This window comes from Apaloderma vittatum, unplaced genomic scaffold, assembly GCF_000703405.1.
Source record: "Apaloderma vittatum isolate BGI_N311 unplaced genomic scaffold, ASM70340v1 scaffold3125, whole genome shotgun sequence".
Taxonomy (NCBI): domain Eukaryota; kingdom Metazoa; phylum Chordata; class Aves; order Trogoniformes; family Trogonidae; genus Apaloderma; species Apaloderma vittatum.
Window position 1 is genome coordinate 1 of NW_009717483.1, and position 22,504 is coordinate 22,504.

Genomic DNA, 22,504 nt, shown 5'->3' on the forward strand with positions numbered 1-22,504 from the left:
ATTGTTCTATGATTCTATGATTCCATGATTTAGTCAGTCAATACATGTTGACATAAATATGCTTTATGTTAAAGAGTGTCACTTGAAAATAATAATATAGTCTGCAACATATCTTCAAATGATTTATGTACTTTTAGAAGAAGTGAGTGTGAATATCTGTGGAAAAAATCCCACATGGATAAAATCTTGATCTTGCAATTTCCCTTATTATATAGCTGATTCACCTTCATACTTCATTAGTACGATTTGAAGAAGAAACCGCTACAGCCCCAAGTAATAACACCTTCATCCCACTTCTGAAAAGTGTGCTGCCACAGTGTCTTGCATGAGTAATACTTCTACAAAATAACATAGTATGTATAGTCAAACATTCCAAAATAGGACTAATTAAAACACATTGTAAGCCAGTCTACAGTTTCATCTATATTATCTATGATATCATGAGCTGATTAAGTCACCAACCTGAATTACATATTCAGCTTTATTGTATTTACAGGGGTTTATATCCATGTTTTATCCTATCTCATTTCTGTAAAAATACAACAGATGCTTAATTTCGTTACCAAGCCTCTGTGCCTCAGTGTTCCCATCAGGCAGGAGCAAAGCACGAAGACACAGTTATTCTTATTGTCGAATGAACAGAGCGTGCTGTCCTTCACTGTGATATCTATTCCAAATTAAAGCTATCTAGTTAACATGAACTGCAAAACAAGAGACCTTTAAATTTCTAATTTGTTTTTTTTAGGGAAAAGAATGACTCTAATTTCATTCTTGTTCAGCAATATGAGACAATGATTCTAGCTTGGGATAATTAGATTTGCTATGTTATAATAATAAAAATGTTTAAAAGTAGGCTATATGTTTATGATCTTTAAAATTTACTTTTTTATACATCAACACTGTCAAATCCTTTGAAGCCTCAAGCTTGATACCAAGGATGACAAACAAAGAACGTTGAATTTTTAGCATCTATTGCTTTGTACTTTGGATCATTTTTTTAAGCTTTTATGAACTCACATCTATTATCATAATCTGAGGAGTCCCATGGAACATAGGAAGATTTAGATAAAAAAGTAAAAATCTACTGTCAATTTCATCATGCCCTTTTCCACTTGTCTTGTTTTATTTTTAGTGTAATTATTACTGAAACCTAGCTTTGTTTTAACAGACCCACTGGGTGGGCATTATTCTTCAGAAAGCATAAATTTTAGTCATCAGTATATAACAGATAATGAAGAGCACCAAATCTAAAATATTTAAAAATAGAGAGAGTGAGAAAATGTTGTTAAAGCAGCAATTGCATAGTTTATTCAGCAGTTTTCCATTAAACATAAATTCACTGTGAGAGAAACAGAAATGTCAACTGGACACTTTTTAGCTGGTGTCATGGCAGTTTTGCAGGCTAAGTTGGGAAATAACGGAACACAGGTTTGTGTTTGGCTGTTTGATTTGGCATGTAGTGGTAGGATGGGGGGTAATGGTTTTAAACTGAGATTTTGGTTAGATATTAGGAGAGAAATTCTTTGTGAGGGTAGTGAAACACTGGCACAGGTTGCCTAGAGAAATTATGGATGCCACTCCCTTGGAAGTGTTCAAGGCCAGGCTGGATGAGCCTTTGAGTAACCTGGTCTAGTGGAAGGTGTTCCTCCCCGTGGCAGGGGAGTTGGAACTAGATGATCTTTAAGGTCCTTTCCAACCTAAACCATTCTATGATTCTGTGACTTCTGTGACTGCTTGTGGTTGTATTGCTTTCCAACAATGATTTTAAAACGTCATGAATTGCATTTGTACCTAGTTTCACGTGAAAACTATCACGGCGGATTTATGCCCATATATTCTGTATCAGATTTCTTCCTGAAATATTCCTATGTGAGAAAATCATTATCTGTTTTCATACATTGTATGTTCTTCCCATTATCTTTAAATTTAATCTAAAAGTACTGTAGCATAGCCTAACATTTAAACAGATAATTTTTAAGTTTCTTTTTAGTTGACTTTTGATATATAATTCTGAATACCTTGGATACTTCCATTCTTCTAAAAATCATGAAAATAACATGTTACAGCTGTTGAATTTAGGTGACATTTATACAAAAGTCCGTTTACATGCGCTATAAAGCTAAACCACAGTATGTATATCTACATGCATTCAATATCTTCTATGCCCTTAATCACATCTGTACATTTTCTTCTAGTATAATCCTTATTTCTCTATAATTCTTTTTGAGTCTTTTCTAGAAGCAAGGGTGAGGGGGTTTGGTTGTTTTTTTTTAAGGTGCTGAAAGAGAATTTGGGAGATTTTCTTTTTGCTCAGAGAAAACAATTTTATTTTTTCTAATTTAGAATGACAGTCATAACAGTAAATAATTTATTCACTGTACTAGGCTCTCCACAGAGAGAGCACATCAGTTTGAGATGATTTCCTTTACCCATAAAGGGATGGCTGAATAAGTAAATATTTGCAAAATTTAGTTCAAAACCTGATGTGGAGTCAACTGAGTATTTAAATAAGTATTTAAATAAGGAATTCCTTCCTTATGGAAAGCTATATAGCAGTTCTCCATTTGTCCAATCTTCTATTTGATTTATATAATGGGATTAGTAACTCTTGTAGATGTTAACATGGGCTCTAAGCCTCTGAAAAGTTTTTTGTTTCTTCCAAAAAGCACTGACTGTGCACGTTTGTGTGGCTAGGTGTCTACATATTTTAAAATTTCAGTCCACATTTCTGGTAAAAAAAAAGTACAAAAAGTATGGGGTCACAAGGCCACTCTGCCACTGAGTTCTCTAATGTAATAGAAATCTCATCCTCTTCGTTTTTCTCTTTGAGTTAATGAACCCTCACATTGTCACATTTAATCACACTTTCCACATCGTAGGTGTCTTGCAGACCGATAAATAACCCAACCAGTGTTGGTAATTCCTCGATAGTTTGAAGCATCTTTAGTGGCTATGCAAGGGCCATTAGGATTACACCTGGAGTAAAACGCCTTATTCCCTGTCTTTGAAACACAATGTGAGTCAAAGTAACATTCAGTTCAAATTAGAGATTTTGTAGTTCAGCATGATTTGGCCCACCCACATCATATTATTAATTATTACTACTGGCAAATTTTCATGAAGACGTAAAAAAAGGAAAAAAGCCCTCTGTATAAGAATGAGGAAAAGGGAGACTAAGTCTATTTTGCTAACATTTATTTGTGGAAATGTACAGAAAACTCTCCATGCAAGTAGCATCATGGTGCAAACTGATCTAGTAATCTTTTTAAGAGGCTAATTCAGAGACTACCATTTAGGAAGTATTACTTTTTACGTGTGAAGAGACCAAAAACTGTGGTCCTGAGATCCAAACAGATTTCCTGTTTTAACTTGAGTCCTGTTACAGTCTTTCAGGGTATGTATTTTCCAACCTAAAACTTGTGTGCAAGTAAACTCTGATTTTGAGCAGAAATATAACATTAAATATTTCAAAAGGTTGACAGCAAACCCACATATGTAAATCTTGTGTTCAACCTGATCTAGAATCAAGGACTATTATTATGGCTTCTCTGTAGTAAAAAGATAAAGTGAATTACGTTCAGAAGTTTACAATTTTTGTCTTGTTAATAGGAGTCAACAGTGTTGAAATCTGTGTGCTGGTAATGGAAAAATTGCTAAAATAAATCCTTGGCCATTTAAAAAAACATGCAGAATTTCCAACAATATTTTCAATGAAGGAATAATAAGATAAGAAAGAAAGTATAATTTTTCTTTTTTACTTAATTGAATTTGATGAAAACAGAATAAATGAAAAGTTAAAATTCCTAGGGAATTGTAGTAGATAGTAATTTCCCGTGTTAAATGATGAACATCTAAATTTGTAGGAAAGCAAATTGGTTGGCATAACTGTTATTGAGTATAAAATAAAAATGATAAAGCCCTACCTTTCTTTCTCCATGCAGAGATTAGTTCATTTATTCATTCCTGAAATGAGCTGTTGTTCAAAGGTGGAAAACCCAGAGGAGGTGATTTTAAGCAGAATATCCCCATTGTCTCTGAAACTGAATTTAATGTATGTTTATTTTTTTGTGTGTGTCTTACAGAATTTCTCCTTTTGTTTAGTAGTTATTTTTTTGTGAGGATGTTGAGAGACTTTATTTTCACTTCAGCTCACGCTATACTGGACTGCATACACATGCTGAATGTTTGAGCATTGCAACTCTGCGGTCTCATAATTTCTGTGGCATACCCGCAGCTTGGTGACTACTTATATACCTTTTCTGCATATTTGGTCATAAAAATTTTAAACCTTACAGGACTTTCCTGGGAACAATAAGCAAAGAAAGCAGCATTTGTTAAGCTAGCCTCTAGAGACAAGAGATTTAATGGTAAGAGAGCTGTGGTGTGCATCCCCTGCATAGTCCTGCTGCCAACACATCTGGCAGTGCTGTCAGCCTGCCTGTCCCGATGGCCTCCCACACTCCCAGGCTCCCTCCAGCCTCTGCTCTGACTGTATCTCAGCTGCTTCACTGAGAAAAGTTCTCCATTTTTTTTCTTTATTTTTTTGTAACGCCTAGAGATCTTTCCAGTGGCTACAAATTTATGTTGAATTTGTTTTCAGGGCTTCTGCCCTCTCTTCAAAGATAAACATAGAATAAAGGAAGAGCTGTGGTTCTGAGTCAGCTATTTTTCTGTGAGACTGAGTGTTATAGCCCAAGTACTAAGATGAAAAAGAGAAACAGCAGGTTAGATAGGCACTGAGCTTATGTTTATTCAGAAGACAAAAAAGATGCTCTTTCCTGCATTGTTTATTATGAAAAAAAATTTGTCGGGGTCCTGATGTCATAGTATAGTATAAAAAAAGTCGAATCAACTGAATAATTTTTTTTGTACAGTTTTAATTCACTTCAGTTCTTGTATTAGCTTTATAGCCACACAACTTCTCTATCAGCTTTAAGAGTGCAGTTGTGCCTGTCAAATCATGTTAGTTATGCAACAGGTACTACCTTTAGGGCTCCCAAAGTATGACTGACCATGCAAGATCTCTGCTGCAAACAGTAATTCCAGATGACAGTATTCCCTTGATCCCTGTATATATAGGAGGGAATTACACGAGCAGAGGCCGTTATCATTGCATGTTATTTATTATATAACTGAGTAGAAGAAAAATATGCTTATCTTTGCTTCTAACCTGTGGGAGAAACATGTTCCCTGAAGCATTACATTGTCATAACTCAGGGATACCTTGGATGAAAAGGGTATATTTAAAATGAGTTTGACTTGTTTTGGAAGCATGAGTTGAAAAACAAGTTCTTGTGTGGTTTTATCCTAGTTATTAATTTATCAAAGCAGATGTGACAAAAATAATAATTTGTAAAGCTCTAGGGCAAACTCAGTTTTACTTTGGGACTTTCCCTGTAAAAAGCTTACGACTTAAACACCAAGAAAAAAACCAACTCTTTCTGTCATCGTTCAATTCAGAGAAGTCAGAGCTCTTGACTGAGCCATCACTAGTACTTCAGATAAAGAGGGAAAGTTGGCTACTTGAGCTCCAGAGGTCTGAAGAGGTCACTGCTTGTTGTAAGTGCTATTATTGCAGATACGTCAAGAACACAGAAGAACTTTGTAGACCAGCAGCAACTGAATAATTAAAAGACTTGAAGGGGCTGTGTCAGTAACTCAAGGAAAAAGGTCTAAAATACTGGACACAGCTCAGCTGAATATAAATGGAAGTTATTTTGAGGCTGAGAGGACACCGTTAGGTATGGGACTCTCTGGGAGCAGAATTTTTATTAGTGATTTCTTTTTAAGCAAGGGAAAACTTAAGCTGATGACCAAACAAAATTTCCCTAGGAATAAGCTCCATACTGCTCAGCAAATTAGTAGGAATTCTATTCCTTAGTTATTTGAGTTTCTATTGACCAGAATATTAGAGATTGTGCTGCCGGTAGCAGGCTTGCCTTGGCACAGCAAAGAATGTACAATTTGATAAAATCTTATCTTATTCTATTTCCAAGGGAAGCAACAAAAGCATCTTATGAGACTATTTTGCCTTACTGTGGTTAGGAAGTGGAACTGTAAGTCACGAAATGATACTTGTTATCCTTTTCACCACCTGTCACTCACCCAGATGCCCAAGCATATGTCAGAAACGTCTATTTTAATTCCAACTGAAACAATACAAAGAAATGAGAAAATGTAAATAAACCAACATATTGCATAGATTACACAGCAAGTGTATTCTGTTGGATTCTGAAAGTATTAAAGAGGCTTATCCATGTGTGTAAACTGAATGTGAATTAGTAACAAGAGTTTCACCCTGTAGCACTACGAAGTTTCTCTTCGAGGAATACGAAGACAAAAAATACTTGTGTGTGTTGTTTTGTGCCTCAAAATTCTGATTCAGTCTGACTTGAGATCATTGGTTTTCTATTACATGTGATATTTTCCGTTGATATGTAATACTAGTTATAACCTTAAGGATAGGAGATTTTTAAAACAAAATTCTGGATAAAATAATACCACCGGACTGAAGTTTCAGAATCCTACAGTAAGACCTACAGGCAGAGTACATAATGATAATTTTGAAAAGTGAAAGGAGGAGTTTTAAAATTCAAATCTCATTTTCAAAGCTAAGTTAAGGGCTTTAACATTAAAATATGCTACATAGATAGCCTTGCAAGTTCTTGACCACTAGGGTGTAAAATGAAAATACCGGTTAGCAGGTAGGACACAAAACATAACTACGTGTTCATGTGATCAGTAGCTGATGTCTAAAGCAAAATCCACTGAGGATATAGGAACAACATTTGCCGTACTACCATACAGTCTGCATGAAAATTCAGTTCCAGCTGCTGAAAAATGAGAAAAAAAAGCCCAAATCTTAGTTATACATTGTCAAAGTATCACTTAAAATCTATTTGAATACTTTTTAATATTTTATTAATAATACCATATACCATTATCTATTTAGAAACTTGATTAAAACAGATTGAGCCTAAGAACACCTACCAAGCTTCTGTTGAACAGTACTTCAGGTCAGATGAAAGCTGCTTTCAGCAATTTGATGGCAAGCAGCAAACCAAGCTCTTTTGAGATCAATGCTAGCTTTAGTCTTAAATAAGTACATTTAGTTTCAGCTTCATCCTACTGACTGATGAGATAAACCACCTGGACATGTTTTTTTCTTAAACTGCTTTCTTTTCTGGAGAAGGGGAGGACTTCAGTTTAACTCTGGCTGCTTGTGCGTGCTCTTAAGCACAGACTATTTTGGTCAAACTAAAATTAACTTAATATTTAAAAATATGTATATATCTTTGTTAAGCAGTGATGCTGTTCACAAAGACATCTCTTTTTTTCTTACACATGTTCACAAATTTTAAAAGCTTTTCACCCTTTGCTCCACTTTTTTTCATGAGACATTTAACATCTTTTTGCTGTAAAGGACAAAATTAATGTTTAGTATATGTTTAGTTTGTAAACTTTATAAAGTTTATAGCTATATATAGTTTAGTATATGTTGTGTCTGTCAAAAATAAACACATATGGAGTGAAATCTTTTCAGTATTGAAATGAATGACAAATCTCTGACTGCTCTTTTTGTAGACAATGGAAAAATTTGTTTTTCAGAAAACCTATTAGTTGCATCTGGACCAACTTAAAATCCAGTTTTTATGTTGTTATTCCATAGGAAACTCACTTCAAACTAGCAAACATGAGTATTGCTCTGACTCATCACAACCTTTTACTATAATGCCCCAACACATTTTAATAGTTAAATTAAAATATCAAGTTAATTATTTTTTTCACAATGCACATGTTATTTATATTAATATGCCACTAGATAAATTTGATTAGTGAATACCTTAACTTTTTTCTCCCATGCCATATTGCAACAGCTGCCTTGCAGAGAGGCAAGAATACTTGCTGAGTGGATACCACACAGAATCACAGAGTCACCTAGACTGGAAAAGATCTTTAAGATCACTGAGTCCAACCATTAACCTAACACTGACAAGTCCTCAATTAGACCATATCCATAAGCACTATGTCTACCTGACTCTTAAATATTTCCAACAAAGGGGCTCCACCACTGCCCTGGGCAGCCTGTTCCAATTCCTGATAACACTTTTTCCTAATATCCAATCTAAACCTTTGCTGGTGCAGCTTGAGGCCATTTCCTGTTGCCCTTTTGCTTGTTACTTGGGAGAAGAGACTGATCCCCATCTCTCTACAACATCCTTTCAGGTAGTTGTGGAGAGTGATAAGGACTCCCCTGAAGCTCCTTTTCTCCAGGCTGAGCAACTCCAGTTCTCTCAGCCACTCCTCATAAGACTTGTGCCTGAGAAACTCCATCAGCTTCATTGCCTTTCTCTGGACATGCTCCAGCAGCTCAACGTCCTTCTTGTGGTGAGGGGCACAAAACTGGACACAGAATTTGAGGCCTCACCAGTGCTGAATACAGGGGTACAGTCACTGCACTAGTCCTGCTGGCAACACCATTCCTGACACAGGCCAGGATGCCGTTGGCCTTCTTGGCCACCTGGGCACACTGCTGGCTCATGTTCAGCCGGCTGTCCACCAGTATTCCCAGATTCCTCTCTGCTGGCAGCTCTCCAGTCACTCCTCCTCAAACCTGTAGTGCTGCTGGGAGTTGTTGTAGGCAAAGTGCAAAACCTGGTATTTGGCCTTATTGAAAGTCATACATATGTTGAATTGAACCTCATTATGTGTGAAATGTGGTGTCTCTATGGCTATGAAAAAGGTGAATTCTGTTCTTCTGGTGTGGTTCTGATAGCTTATGTATGGGGAATGTTATTAGATATGCTTAGACTTTTGGTTTAGTAGATGCAAATGCTTACATATGGTACTTTGTTTGATGATTTCGAAATATTATTTAAATCTTCAAACTCTAGGATTCATATGGATTTGATTATTCTAGTGCTTACATCTTGAAGTAACTTCATATCTAATTTCATTCCACAGGAGTTTGCTGCACTGACAAAGGAATTAAATGCATGCAGGGAACAGCTGCTTGAAAAAGAGGAGGAGATTTCAGAGCTGAAAGCTGAAAGAAACAACACAAGAGTAAGTATATAGCAGACCTTTTCTGGATATCATGTATGTGTAAAGCAGGAGGAATACAGTTAGATATAAATTGAGGTCTTCATCTGTATGAATAAGATGACAAAATTCCAGCCTTTTAATAAGCACATGACAACTGTAAGGTTCTAACTAAGATAATAATCTACCACACTGCAGTCCTGAGTACTTGTGTTAGCACAATATATTACAAAAATAGCAGAGTATGTATATAACATTGTAAGTACATTCAGTTTAGACATTTTGTGAAGCAAGGGTCTTATGCAGCGTTCCAAGACACAGGGCCCACCTAAGCAGCCTGCAAGTGTCCTCATCTCTCATCAAGGCAAAAGGCAAGGTTACAACAGACCCAGCTTTCTGTTGTGCCTTAGATTCGATCTGAATAAGGATAAGACGAAGGCTGCCTCATGTATCACAGTCAGTCTGTTGTTTAGTCTGGCTGCAGCCATGTGACCCTTGAAGTAAATGTCATTTGTCATACAGCTGAGTGAAGACAAGATTTCACCCTCAAGTTTACCATGTTCTACTTCAACCAGAAGATGTTATTCTGTCTGGGAACAAGATTATCTGATGGCATCTTCTGAAAACTCTCGAATGGAGTACAGAATAGTTACCAGAATAAAATAATTTTTGCATGTAACGTATCTGGGAAAAGGCAGAATTAATCAAGAAATGGAAGAGAGGAGCAGCGGAGGCTTGATGGGGTGTGCAAAGATGTGAGAAAAGAGATGAAGTAGTCCCAGATCAGACAGGAGTCAGGCTGGTGATGGATGGACATATGGAATGGATCTCAGAGAGGTTGTAAACCAAGGATGTTTTCTCAAATCCGTATGTTGTTCTTCTGTGGTCCGGGTAGTTCTTTCAGTTTTCCTCCTCTCACTAAACTAATAGCACTTTGTCTGCTCAGGTAACATCTTTCCTGGTAAAAAATAGGCAAGTCAATAACGAAAATAATTTACAAAGCATAAAGAATACTTTGTGTTAATTTCCAGCCCAAACTTTTGAATAAAGCTATGTAATTAAAATATACACCTATATACCTATTCAATAATCTGCATATACCCATTCCTGCACAGAATATCTATCCATTTGCCTTCCTTTACAGAAAAAAATATAACCTAATTTTGCAACATCATCTTCTCAGTTGTCCTACGTTCTTCATAAGTATGTGGGGCCGGTTAGCTCAGTCAGTTGAGTGTGGTGCTAACAACGCTAAGGTCACAGGTTCGATTCCGGTTCAGTCCCCATGTGTTGCCTGATCTCGTCGAGGTGGCATCCCTGGTGGCAGGGAGGCTGGATTAAAATGATCTCTAAGGTCCCTTCCACCTTAGGCCATTCTATGATTCTATGTGCGCAAACTGCTTAGCACAATACTTTATCCGTTTCACTACAGAAACCATTGAACACCAACTTTGGTACGTTAAAACTTCCAACATACTTACTGTGGGTCTGATATAAGCAATGCAAACTAGCAAAAATCCCGAGACAGATGAGTAGCCGAAGATAGTCACTGGCCATTCAACTGTGAGAGAAAAGAAAGATGAGTCAGCTGCAAGTCATCACAGAAATCAGACTGAGCTGTCATAGGCACTTTCTTTGCAAACCAAGAAGCATCCATTTTATATTTCTTGAGTTCTGTAGAAGAAAAATTGGTAAGAGATTTGACAGGAGAACTAATAGCAACAAATGAGAGTTACAGGGTGTGATAATCTTTGCAAGAAGTCCTTGTAGTTAAATTTGGTAAACTCTACCAGTGTGTTTGCAGAATAAAGATGCAGCTTTTCACTGGAGGTGAAAAGATGTAGGCTATGAAAAACTATAGGAAGTGCAGGAGACATTACAGTAAACAAAAGGGAAGGCTATAGCCTAAGTATTAACGAGGAAGGAGAAAGAAAAAAATGAGACATGCCTTACCCTGACCTCTAGGATTTTCATTAATAAGTTATTAACCCATTGTGTCATATATATGTTCTTGCCAGGCTTTAAGCTGCTATATACTATATTAATTGCTAGAGTGTGCTGCAATAATCATGCTGTCTTCTATAGGCTCCTGTACACTTCTTTTCTTGGGAAAGACAAGCATTTTAGTTACAAAGCTGCTATCTCCAGACTACAGTCTTGATGGCATGCTAGTGATGAGGTTTCTAGCAATATTCATTGAGAAGGCATTGCTTATAAAAAGCCACTTTTACAAACTGAATTTTATGCTGTTATTAATGCAAAATAAAGATTCTCATAAAGCAATAATATTTGGAGGATGACTGATACACTTTTGCAGTGAGGAAATTAAATGTCTTTTCTAATATATAAAGTTAATCCCACTAATGTCTCTTTCTTCCAACCCACTAGTGTTCACATTTAACCCAGATCTAGCTGGGTGGGTCATAACTACATGTGGTGGAACTACTCACCATAACCACTTTTGTCCCAAGTAGCACTTCCTACTACTTTTAAAAAATGAGGCTTAGTTCCAAGTGCTCAGATTGACATTTCTGTTTTTTGTTTTTTTTTTTTAAATCCAGCCCTTTACCTCCTTGGGGTAACAGCATAGAGATACAGTTTGAAGTATCTACTGCTTCAAACCGAAGATCAGCAAGAAGAAATAAAAATGGCAACTTTGTCAGGTTCTGAGTACCCACTAGCTTTCTATCTCCCTTTCGCATTTTAAGTTATACCTAACTAGCAGGTTTTTCTTTACTCTAGACCCACACCTATGTGTTTCATTATTTCTTGGCAACAGCCGTATACAATTTCTGCCTATCTCCACAAAATCAAACAAGCAAACAAAACCCAAAACAGCACCACACATTCTGATTTGCCTACTCTGTGCCAAGCTGCAGTGGCAGACCCTGACAGCAATGTGTATTAGAGAGAGACCATGACGGAATTACATTCCTTAGGACCCCTACAGCCAAAATACCAGGGTTTAAACCTTACCCCAATATTTAATTAAGTTCCTACTCAATCCTTCTAGCAGTATTCTTAAGCAAAATTTCCTACTGACCTTTTGCTGTTGAATATGCATTTTTACTGCCAATAATAATTAACTTAGAACGATAGAATTGTCAGAGTTGGAAGGGACATCCCCCACTAGATCAGGCTACTCAGAGCCCCATCCAGCCTGGCCTTAAAACTTCCAGGGATGGGGCTTCCAACTTTTTGTGACATACTACAGTAGAAATATTTTCATATCAGAAACTTAGCTGGCAACTTAGTCTGTCAGTACACAAGGCAAAATAAAAAATGTGAGAGCATATGAACATGTATTGATGGATGTGGTGTTGCTGACAATAGGTTGAACAGATTCTCTCTGGAAAATCATTGCATGGGACTTCGAAAAAATATACAAAAATATCTTAAGAGAAACTACTATTTCTGTGGATCTTCTCTAGCTAGACTGATCACCTAGAGCATGTAGAAATAAGGTATCTTTTCTGAAGCTGGAACACAGTCACTGTTATCTATATTCTTTAATGGAAATTATAAACACTAATTTGGCTATGCTAAGCTTAAATTAAATGAATGAAGCAGCGTTAACAGAGACAGTGTCATAGTATTTCTTTTACTTAATATCTCAGGAGCTGAAGCTCATATTAAAATGTACAAGGCTGACTTAGATTTAATTTTATTCCTATTTTATTGACTCAATTCCTTAGTGAATAGTTCAAGAAACATCTTCAAATAGGCACATCAGTTTCATCATTCCTATAGATCAGAACTTAACCCTATATTGATTGGAAAACTCTAAGAATATCTTTTAAAGCATGGTTTTAACTCTTTTATTTAGCTCATTTTCTTAGAGGTCCTTTTACTTACATCATTTTGATAGATGCTGAAACTAAACTGAGCACTCCATTTTCTTTTTTAAACAATATACATGAGTTCTTACAGTCTGAAAGCAATGTATAGATTAAAATAACTGTTTCCTAAGATTCTGTAAAGGTCAAAAGATTACTTCACTAATGTAAATGATAGTAATTTTCTTTGGTTTTTTTCAGTACTATGATCTATCTTCTAGACTCGCATGTTTCTTCTTTTGAAATAAGAATGTGTCCCTGAAAACAGTGACAGTAGATAGTAAATGTAATATACAGCAATTCAATATCTGTATTTTCAGCCACTCTATAATCTAGCAGTTATTACATTTGTGTTTGTTATTCTCATAAAAAACTTTTCTTGATTTCTATTACTTCATATCAGTATCTTGATTATTACATTTTCTTTTGTACTTTTGGTTCACATATGTGTGTTTCCCTTAAGGTGTGAGGTTATCGGTATTCTCTTCTCTGTCTTGGACAGAGACAGACACAGAACACAGGCTGTCCATGGGCTATAGCTTTGTTTTTTCGAAGAAAGACTTTAACTAGTAGTTCACCAGTATAGCTATTTGAGGTCACCCCATCTAACCTCAGGTGCAATTTTTTTTCTGCCATTGTGGAAAAATGCTGAAGAAAATTACTGATTTTGTGACTGGTTTTAGAGATAATTTTCAACCCCATGTCTGCTTATATTACTTGTTTTTGATTGCATGAGAGATGGAGAATCACTGAACAATGTGCATTCTAAATGTGCTGAAAGGAAATTCAGTTTTGCCTGTGCTGGTGAGAAATTTTAAGCTGGATCTCAAAAGAGAATTGTCTTTTCAGTGGGTTGTCCCATTCCTCTAAGTAATCCCTGAAACTAAGTTTGTCTCACTTTAGTAAATCCCTTATCTTTTATATTTTTTCCATGTTTTCCATTACTTATGCCTCTCCTTTTCTTTCCATCACCCTCTCTTGATTCAGTAATTTATTAATTTATTATCCTGCTGTGAACTTTTTTTACAAACACGTTTACTGAAACTAAAGATAAAATATTTTATATTGATTAAAATCCCAGACCTGTATTAATATAAACTCTACTGTGTCACACCATATTTCAAGTTACTGAGTCATCATTCCTAAAAAATAATGTTTTCACATTTTTCATTTTCCGTATGTAAATCAATATCCATGTACTAACAATAATAGTATAGTATAATATAGGTAGGTTATAAACTACACCAATGTAGTATATATCATTAAATTTAACCAGGCATTTCCACTTCATAGAAGTCAATCCCTTCCGTAAGTGCTTTGGAAATGATTTGAGAAATACAGGACATTGGGTATAATCTAACAATTTTCTCCATTCTTGTTGATTTAATTCTAATTATAATTTTTAAAACATTTCATTCACTTACAAAATGTGCACTAGAGCATTTTTCAGTCTCTAAATGCTTATTTTTAAGCATTCTTTATGCTCCTGAAGAGTCTAGAGCTCCAGAAGCCTTCATCCCATTTAGCTGGAATACATTTATCAGCACGACATGTTGAGCATCCTAAAATTTGCCCATCATAAGAGTAAAATTCACTTGTCAGATTATTTCATAATTCATTGTCAAGCTTATGGAAAAACATAACAATGATGCGTGGGTAATTCTGTCCTGACTGCGACTGTTGATCATCGTTGTCTTTTCTCTGCAAGCTGCCTGTCCCTCTGAGTGATGGACAACTGTAGCAGCTTGACAAAGTGTGAGGGAGCAGAAAATGCTCAGCAGCCCATGATCTTTCTTAATGCCAGAGTTTAAATGCAACATACTACAATACCTAAAGCTGTTTCTCAAATTTTTTTTTATAGTTTAAATGAACTACTGATATTGTTTCAATTTTATTTCGACATGAAATCTTGTGGTATTCTCACAAATATGTGGAATAATAATTCTCTAATTATGGAGGGGGAAAGTCCTCAACATGCCCCCATGCTCTCAATTTATTGTGATCTCCTTCAGCCCTTAAACATTACTTGAACACACCATTATCTCCAGTGTCAATTTTATATATGTCCCTTCTCTCATCATCGTATCAACGGGAAACTATGTTACATTTGCTCTTTCTGGTGAAGTAGGGAAGATGTATTCCCCTTTTCCTTTTTAAATGTAATCGTAGCTGGGGGAAAGACAGGTGAAATAGCAGTGTCATTTCAGCAGAGCAGGGGCCAAGGCTTTTCCATCAGGTGTTCAGTCACAGTCAGGTGTTCTAACCCTTGGGTTATTCCTCCCTTTCAGCATGGCTGAAAGGGAATAATGTAGTATGAGGACACCTAGTTAATAATACTTTTTGCTCAGCTGGATGTGCTATCAGCAATGCTTACAGAATTTCCAGGGAGATAGAATTGACTTTTGTCAAAGAGTAAAAATAAGGAGTTTTACAAGCCTATGTCAGCATGCCTTCTTGAGTATTCTTAGGGCTACCAGTAAGGAATATTCCAGTGTTCAGTGGTAGTTTCCAGAAAAATGAACTGCTGAGTAGCTTGAGTGAATAACAACAAAAAGAAAAAGCATGAAATGTTCACATGTAGTGCAGTAGTACTCCATGAGTATTCTGAAATTTAGCTGTGATGTAAGTTCAACTGTCTTTATGCAGTAAAATAGGCAACAATATTTTCTATGTAATTTATTTAATGGCTATGAAATATCTACAGATATTGTAATATGGTTTTGTGACCTCTATAATGGTAATTCAAAGCTAAAGGTAAAATTAGCTTCTGTGTTTATGAAATGGATGACTTCCATTAGATTAGTTCTATATATTGTACATGTTTTCTAACACAGCAGTAGCTTAACCTAAAGTTAAATATGTTATCTGGTGCTCTACAAAGGGCTAGGGTGCTACACTGTCCACTCCACATAGTAAACTCCTCCACAACCACCCCATTAGAAGGTCCGTAAGTATTTGGAAGCTATTCTGATCTAGTTTGAGTTACAACCTTACCACAGCCCCGTACAGAGTTTCTTATGGTTCTGTGACTAAGAAGTCTCCTCAAATTTACCTGTGATTTTGAACTGTCTCAAGTAATTAAAAATCCACTTTTATGTGCTGTCAGCCCTACAGGGATAGGATGACAAACCTCATGAATTTCTTTCTCATTTGTTTTTGATAAATACAGGCTATCACTTGAATGCAGAAATGGTAGAAATACCCTCCTTTCTTGAACTATGTGGAGTCATTAAAATTCTTAATGTATTAACATTGTCTTCATATGTGTTGACTATTTTTTATGAATAATACAGTCATTGTAACATAATAACCAGGTGCAAATCCAGACATAAGACCCACATTTAAAGCAAGATAACGTCAAACCCTAATCATTCCTGGCTTAATAGCAATATATTACAACTTTGTTGTAATTACACTCTGCTTTTGCTCTTCTATGTCTACTAATTCATGTAACCATAAAGATCATTATGTGATTGAGAATAAATATGGATTACAGATAAATATGCATCTTTACTAATAGTATGTATATTAAGAAACACATTGAAGGAGAAATAATAAACAATTATCCATGTAACATTCACATTTCCAGTTCGATTATATGTTGTAATTACAATACATTTAACATGCGCTACATTTCGTTAATTTAGTTACCCTCCTTTAATCGTACATCTAACCAATTCTCTTTTGTGTTCAGACAGTAATAACAGCAATGATAGTCCTATGAAAGTATAAACAAATGGGGAATTTTCTGTAAAACATCGACATATCATTTTAATTTTTCATTTGACCTCAGAGTAATAATGAAAAATAATTATCACATGTTTTCACAATAGATTATTTACAGATTATTCTACAAATATTTACAATTGCCTGAAATTTCTCTCTATGGACCTTTCTGTCGTCCATGATGTCTGTATATACAACAGAGACAGTGAGCATTTTAGAGTACATGGTAGTGACAAACACCACTAGCTAAGGCATTTTGAATGAATAATCTTAAAACCAGTAAAATATACTGTTTACTTTTACATATATTGTTAAGTAACTCCTAGTATAAAGTGAAAATATATTACAGTTGGAGTGGATTACTTATTTATAATTCATTATTATTTTTTCGTGATACACTTGAATGGCTTTGGTTGTTACTTCGTTGTTAAAGCTTATCAATTACGATCTCAAATAATACTGTAAATATGTATTTAATTTAGTTAAATAGTGACCCTATGCTGAGTAATTTGTTGTTCTTGCTTTCCATAGCAGATTTTTAAGTGAAATCATGAGTATGTCTCCTATTCCATCTCATTCAGAGTCATGAAATGTTCTCAATAATGCCAGCAGTCTCTCCTACAATGAGCTTGCCAAGAAAATTGTGTTTACTACTATGCACTTTGTACTTTGAATTTTCACAGCATTTAGATGCACAAAAATTAACAACCTTTTCTATCAAATCCAATAGCTGTTACTGGAACATTTGGAGTGCCTTGTCTCAAGACACGAAAGGTCACTGAGGATGACAGTGGTGAAACGGCAAGCACAGTCTCCCTCAGGAGTTTCCAGTGAAGTTGAGGTCCTCAAAGCTCTGAAATCTCTGTTTGAGCACCATAAGGCTTTGGATGAAAAGGTACAGTACGGAAAAAAATCTTATTAAATATTGTCTTTGACTTGCTTAGCTGCGCCTTTTGGTGCAACAAAGCAACAGTATTATTTACTTCTTGGAATATATTCTGTGCTTACAGCATTTACACATGTCCAGAGAAATCCATGAGAATGTATGACCAATAGCTGTTATGCACTTCAGGTCACTTTAGCTGTCTTTTGTAGACAGTAGTACTGACTTTTCCAAATAAGCAAATCTCACCCCACCCAGCCATGCTTCTCCTATTGTGCACTAAATAAAGATGACACCATGGAATTTATTGTCTGTACAATATGTTTTTAAGTTCTTTCTGAAAAATTGTAGGTATCTCAAATTTTAAAAACACACAGAGCAAAAAGGCAGAACATGCTACTTCAAACTGTGTAAGGGAACTTGTCTCTTAAAAATTTTAGGAGGAAAACCTCCTAAGTTTCAGAGATGTTTTTAGCATTTACTGCATAAGCACAGTGTTCCTTCTACAAGTAGGGTAACCTAAAATAAGTAGTAAATCCTTCATTATCAGAGGTAATGAAGGGCTTGCAGAATCAAGATAAAACCCACTGATGATAACTGCATCTGGTCATGCTCATTAAGAGAGTCTTTCCACTGGATTCCTCATGTATCCTGTGCTGAAAAGACTCTGGTGTGAATGAAACTTTGTACAACTCTGAAGTATCCCCTTGAGCATTGCTTACATGAATTCAGAAATGCACTTCATGTCTAGAAACAATATGCTCAGAAGATGATGTATCCGAATTGGGGCCTCAAAACTACACATGCAAGGAGCACACGACAACCGTTGCTCACGAGCAAAGAATTTGGTTCCTTGTGGGATCTGTCCTGGCTGATTTGCTCAGGCTCATCGCTGCGGCTGTGTCGCTTCTCTGTTGGAGATGGTTGGGTAAGCAGAGGAGTCATTGGGCAGCACAGCATCTGAAACCATTGACCGCACAGTTGAGCTGTGTTGTGAAGATCCAGTTCAATGGTCTCACAGTAATAAATAACTTTTTAAAATTTAGAAATACACGCAGAAAGTTGACTATATTTAAGGAACTATTATGAAAAGAAATGGCTTTATGAAAAGGATGGCTAGAGTTACATAGTAATATTTATTTTTTATTTGCCATAAAGATGTGAAACACTGTGGGTTATAAGTCACTGGGATAAGTATCAGGTTCAAAGTTAAATGAATTTAAGGAACTTATGCCAAATCAAAACTTATTTTGTGTTCAGGTATATGTCTTTTTTTTTGTATGTTCTAGTCAGTTATCTATCATATAAGCATATCCACATAAAATCTGGAAAGGGGAATGTAATGACTTCTAGCCACTGTAAGCAATAATTAAAATAAGTTTTGGATTTTGGTAAGGCTTACAAGATCCTGTATGCTTAAAAATGTCTTTTGAGTATTAATAGGGTTTATGGTCTGCGTTTTGATCTTTTATCCAACTCTTTAAACATTGCTAAAACCATAGAGCAGAGAGCTCTCTTGTTTTTTGACTTTTTGACACTGCACTGGATAAAAATGGGAATTAATAAGAACCAAACTTTAAATAGATTCTGATTTTTCAGCAGTCATGTACTTCTTGACCATTTTCTTTCGTTTTTCTTATGTTTAGGTAATATGCTGTTTATTTTACATCTCATTTTGAAAAGTATTAAACAGAATTAGATTGAAGCTAAATATAATATTTACGCCTATATATCCTCAAAAATTTTATTTTTAAATATATTTACTATATTTTTAATGTAACATGTTAAAGTCAGTATTTAGTTAATTTAAAAATTTTGGAGTGGCATAGGTACACATATGTACATAAGGGGTCTCTGTCCCAGTGGTAATGATAATTATCAGTGTAGAAGAATCAGCCATCTGCAATCATACTAACAGGAGATTCGTTACCTTATAAGGCAAGTTTTAACATTGATTGACCCAAACTGCTTTTTCCTATGTGCTATTCATCTCTGTGTTGTTTTTTTTTTTAATTTGTATATAATAATACATATTTTTATTATAAAATGTTCAAAGATCAATTAAGGAAACAGTTTAGTAAATTATTTTTAAATATTTTTTTATAAACCTAGCACTTCACAGGTACAAATTCTGTATAAAACTTTGTGTTTATGTCATAGTGCCTCATTTTAGAAGAATTGGATCAAAGACATTTTATATGTCATCCAGATTCCTGATAATGTAAACCTGTCATATTATACCTCACATTGTCAGCATGACTGGGATTTTTATTCAAAAATAATGGCAGTGAAAAATATTGCATGCACCCAAATGTGCTAAATAACCTTTATGTGAGTCATGTATTCTTCACGTTGTTTGACAGAAATGTTAGATTAGTTTCAGACCCTTCAGAAGTAAGATATTAATCCACTATGAAAATTCACTGAAGTCATTCAAAGACTAGTAGAATAATGTAGGCTGGACCTCCTAGAGGACATCTGGCCCAAACTCCTGCTCAAAGCAAGGCCAGCTGTTTCAGGTTGCTTAGGGTCCTGTCTAATCAACTTCTGAGTATCTCCAAGGAGAAAACCTGTTCTGGTGCTTCATTACTCCCATTGTAATTTTTTTTCCTGTAATACCTAGCTGGAGTTTCTATTGCCGAGTCTTGCACCTTTTCGCTCTGGTCCTGTCATTTTGCATCTTCAAGAAGAAGTTGGCTTTGTTTTCTCCACATCTTCTGGTTAGCAAGTTGTAGACAGCAATAAGGTCTGCTGTGAACCTTATTTGACCAGACCCAGCTCTCTCAACCTCTTCTCATATGCCATGTGCTCCAGCCCATGACCAACTTGGTGAACCTTCACTGAAGTCTGTCAGTATATCTCCAGAAGCAGTCTCAAAAGTCCAGAGGCAAATAATCATTTCCTTCAACCTGCTGACTGAACTCTGTATCTGGCCTTATTCACTCCTATGTCTTTTCTGCAAAACTGCTTTCTTTCCCAGACTGTCTTGTTGCCTGGGATTATTCCATTCAATTCATATCATTTGGATGCCACTGGGATTTTGTGTCACTGATCACAAACCTCTGAGCCTTGCAGTCAAGCAAATTTCCTTTACATCGTATAAAATCCACTTATCCAATTCATATCTCACCCTTTTCTTTAGGAGTAAATAGAAGATCTTGCAGAAAGCCTTGGTAAAGCTGAAATAAAAGCACATTCACTGGTCTCCTCTCATCCATGAAGCCAGTCATCTCATCACACAAGGCAATAAAGTTGGCCAGATGTCATCTGCCTTTGACAAAGTCATACTGGCTCTTCCCAATCACTATCTTGTCTTTTATGTGCCTGAAAAGGGCTTCCAGGAAGATTTACTCCATAAGCTTCCCAACATTGGCCAGCTTGTACTTCCCTGGGTCTTCCCAGGATTACCCTACAAAAATGGAAAAGGCCTCACTACTATGAGTTAAGTCTCTCAAAATCCTTGGATGTAGCTGATCTGCTCCCTTTGACTTACGTATGTCTCGTCCTCCTGTGTTGTGGGTTATGCTTCCCTCCCACAGGCTCTGCTGCTGTGCTCAGGGAGATCTGAGGGTGGAACTTTCCAATAAATACTGAGGAAAAAAAAAAGATGGCATGTGATATACTGATGTCACAGGACATAAAGACTGCCACATCAGGAAATGCAACCAAAACCAGAGTAGTTTAATAGGTAAAGAATAATGGCAATGGCCAAAAATGCATTGAATCATGTCCATTTGCAAATGAGTAATGTAAACTTTTTTTTCTTTACAAAAAATGTTGATGTTGAAATCAATGAATTAGCTATTACATCCTTGAAAAAGCATAACAAGACATTTTCATTAAAATGTGTTTGTTTATTTTTTTAAAAACTTACAAAAATCCCAAGAAAGTCTTTATATTCTTCCCAAATGCAAATTTTCTTTGTGTTTTCCCTTCCTAGATTAAAACATTCTGGAGTGTTACAACAAGCTCTGTCATGTAACTTGACCGCTAATGGAAGTTTTGCTGTGTACACGGTACAAGAACTACAAAAACATCCTCTTTACTATAACAAAATGCAATGAAAAATACGAAACAGACTGGAAGGTGGAAAATAAAATATAGCATTTTGGGGTTCGTATTCCCAGGGTGGCCACCTTAAGATAAAGGAGAACCACGATTGATACCTTGTTTCAAAAAGCCTCTTATGTCTCTGTATATCTTGTGAAGTCTGGCCTTCAGCTTTACCTTTTCTCCAAAAGACACACCACCATAGGGAGATCATGTGCATGATTGCATTATTCAGAGAAGATATGACCGTCATGGACAGTAATTTCGGTGTCTGACAGCTCTTTCAGCTTCCCTTCACCCCTTGCAGAATGGGAACCTGTCATGACCTTCCATGCTAGAGAGCCAGCTCTGTTTGGCTGAACCCAATAGGTACAACCTAGTGAGTAGGAGACAATAAGAGTATGTTGTTATTCTTACCCCATTATCCATATGAGATCCCAGCAGTGCCAAGCAAGCAATCTTCATAGTCTGGTCCTGCGTTATTGTAGTGTATTTTGTGGGAGTGTTCACTTTAGAGCATTGGGATAATGAAAGAGTTAATTTAGTTTATAAATATTTAATATTTTATCTGTTTCTCAATGCAATCTCATTGTGTCTCCTTGGGTGAGTTGTGTCACAGCACAGCAAATGAAAATTACACTGCACTAACGTTTTTATTATTATTGAGAAGCGTAATTTGACAGAACTTTCAAACATCTTTGTCTAATTTTGCTTTTTTTTTTTTTTTAGATATATGAAAACACAGGACATGGGCAGTTCTGCTACCAATTCTAGATTTTCTTCATGTTCAAAATTAAATTCAGTGATCGTTTTTTCTAAGCATAAGGTTATGTTACGTCCAGCAAACAATGAGCATTATTAAAAAAATATAAACTTTTAAATGTTGGAGGTTAGGACTGACTATGACTGGGACTGATGTGAAATTCTGACTTAACATTTCTGATGGCCTTTGCTATTGTGTAAATTG

At 35.8% G+C, this 22,504-nt stretch overlaps 1 protein-coding gene across 1 annotated transcript in view; it reads left to right on the top strand.

The window, feature by feature from the left end:
- Positions 1-8,358: 8,358 nt before the first annotated feature.
- LOC104274305 (liprin-alpha-2-like) overlaps positions 8,359-22,504 on the top strand; it is a gene marked incomplete at its 3' end in the record, with an annotated part of 56,898 nt that continues 42,752 nt past the window's right edge. The window contains exons 1-3 of the mRNA XM_009869901.1: positions 8,359-8,445; positions 8,965-9,066; positions 17,335-17,499. Coding sequence (XP_009868203.1) covers positions 8,359-8,445; positions 8,965-9,066; positions 17,335-17,499 — 354 coding nt within the window. The remainder of the gene's footprint in view (positions 8,446-8,964; positions 9,067-17,334; positions 17,500-22,504) is intronic.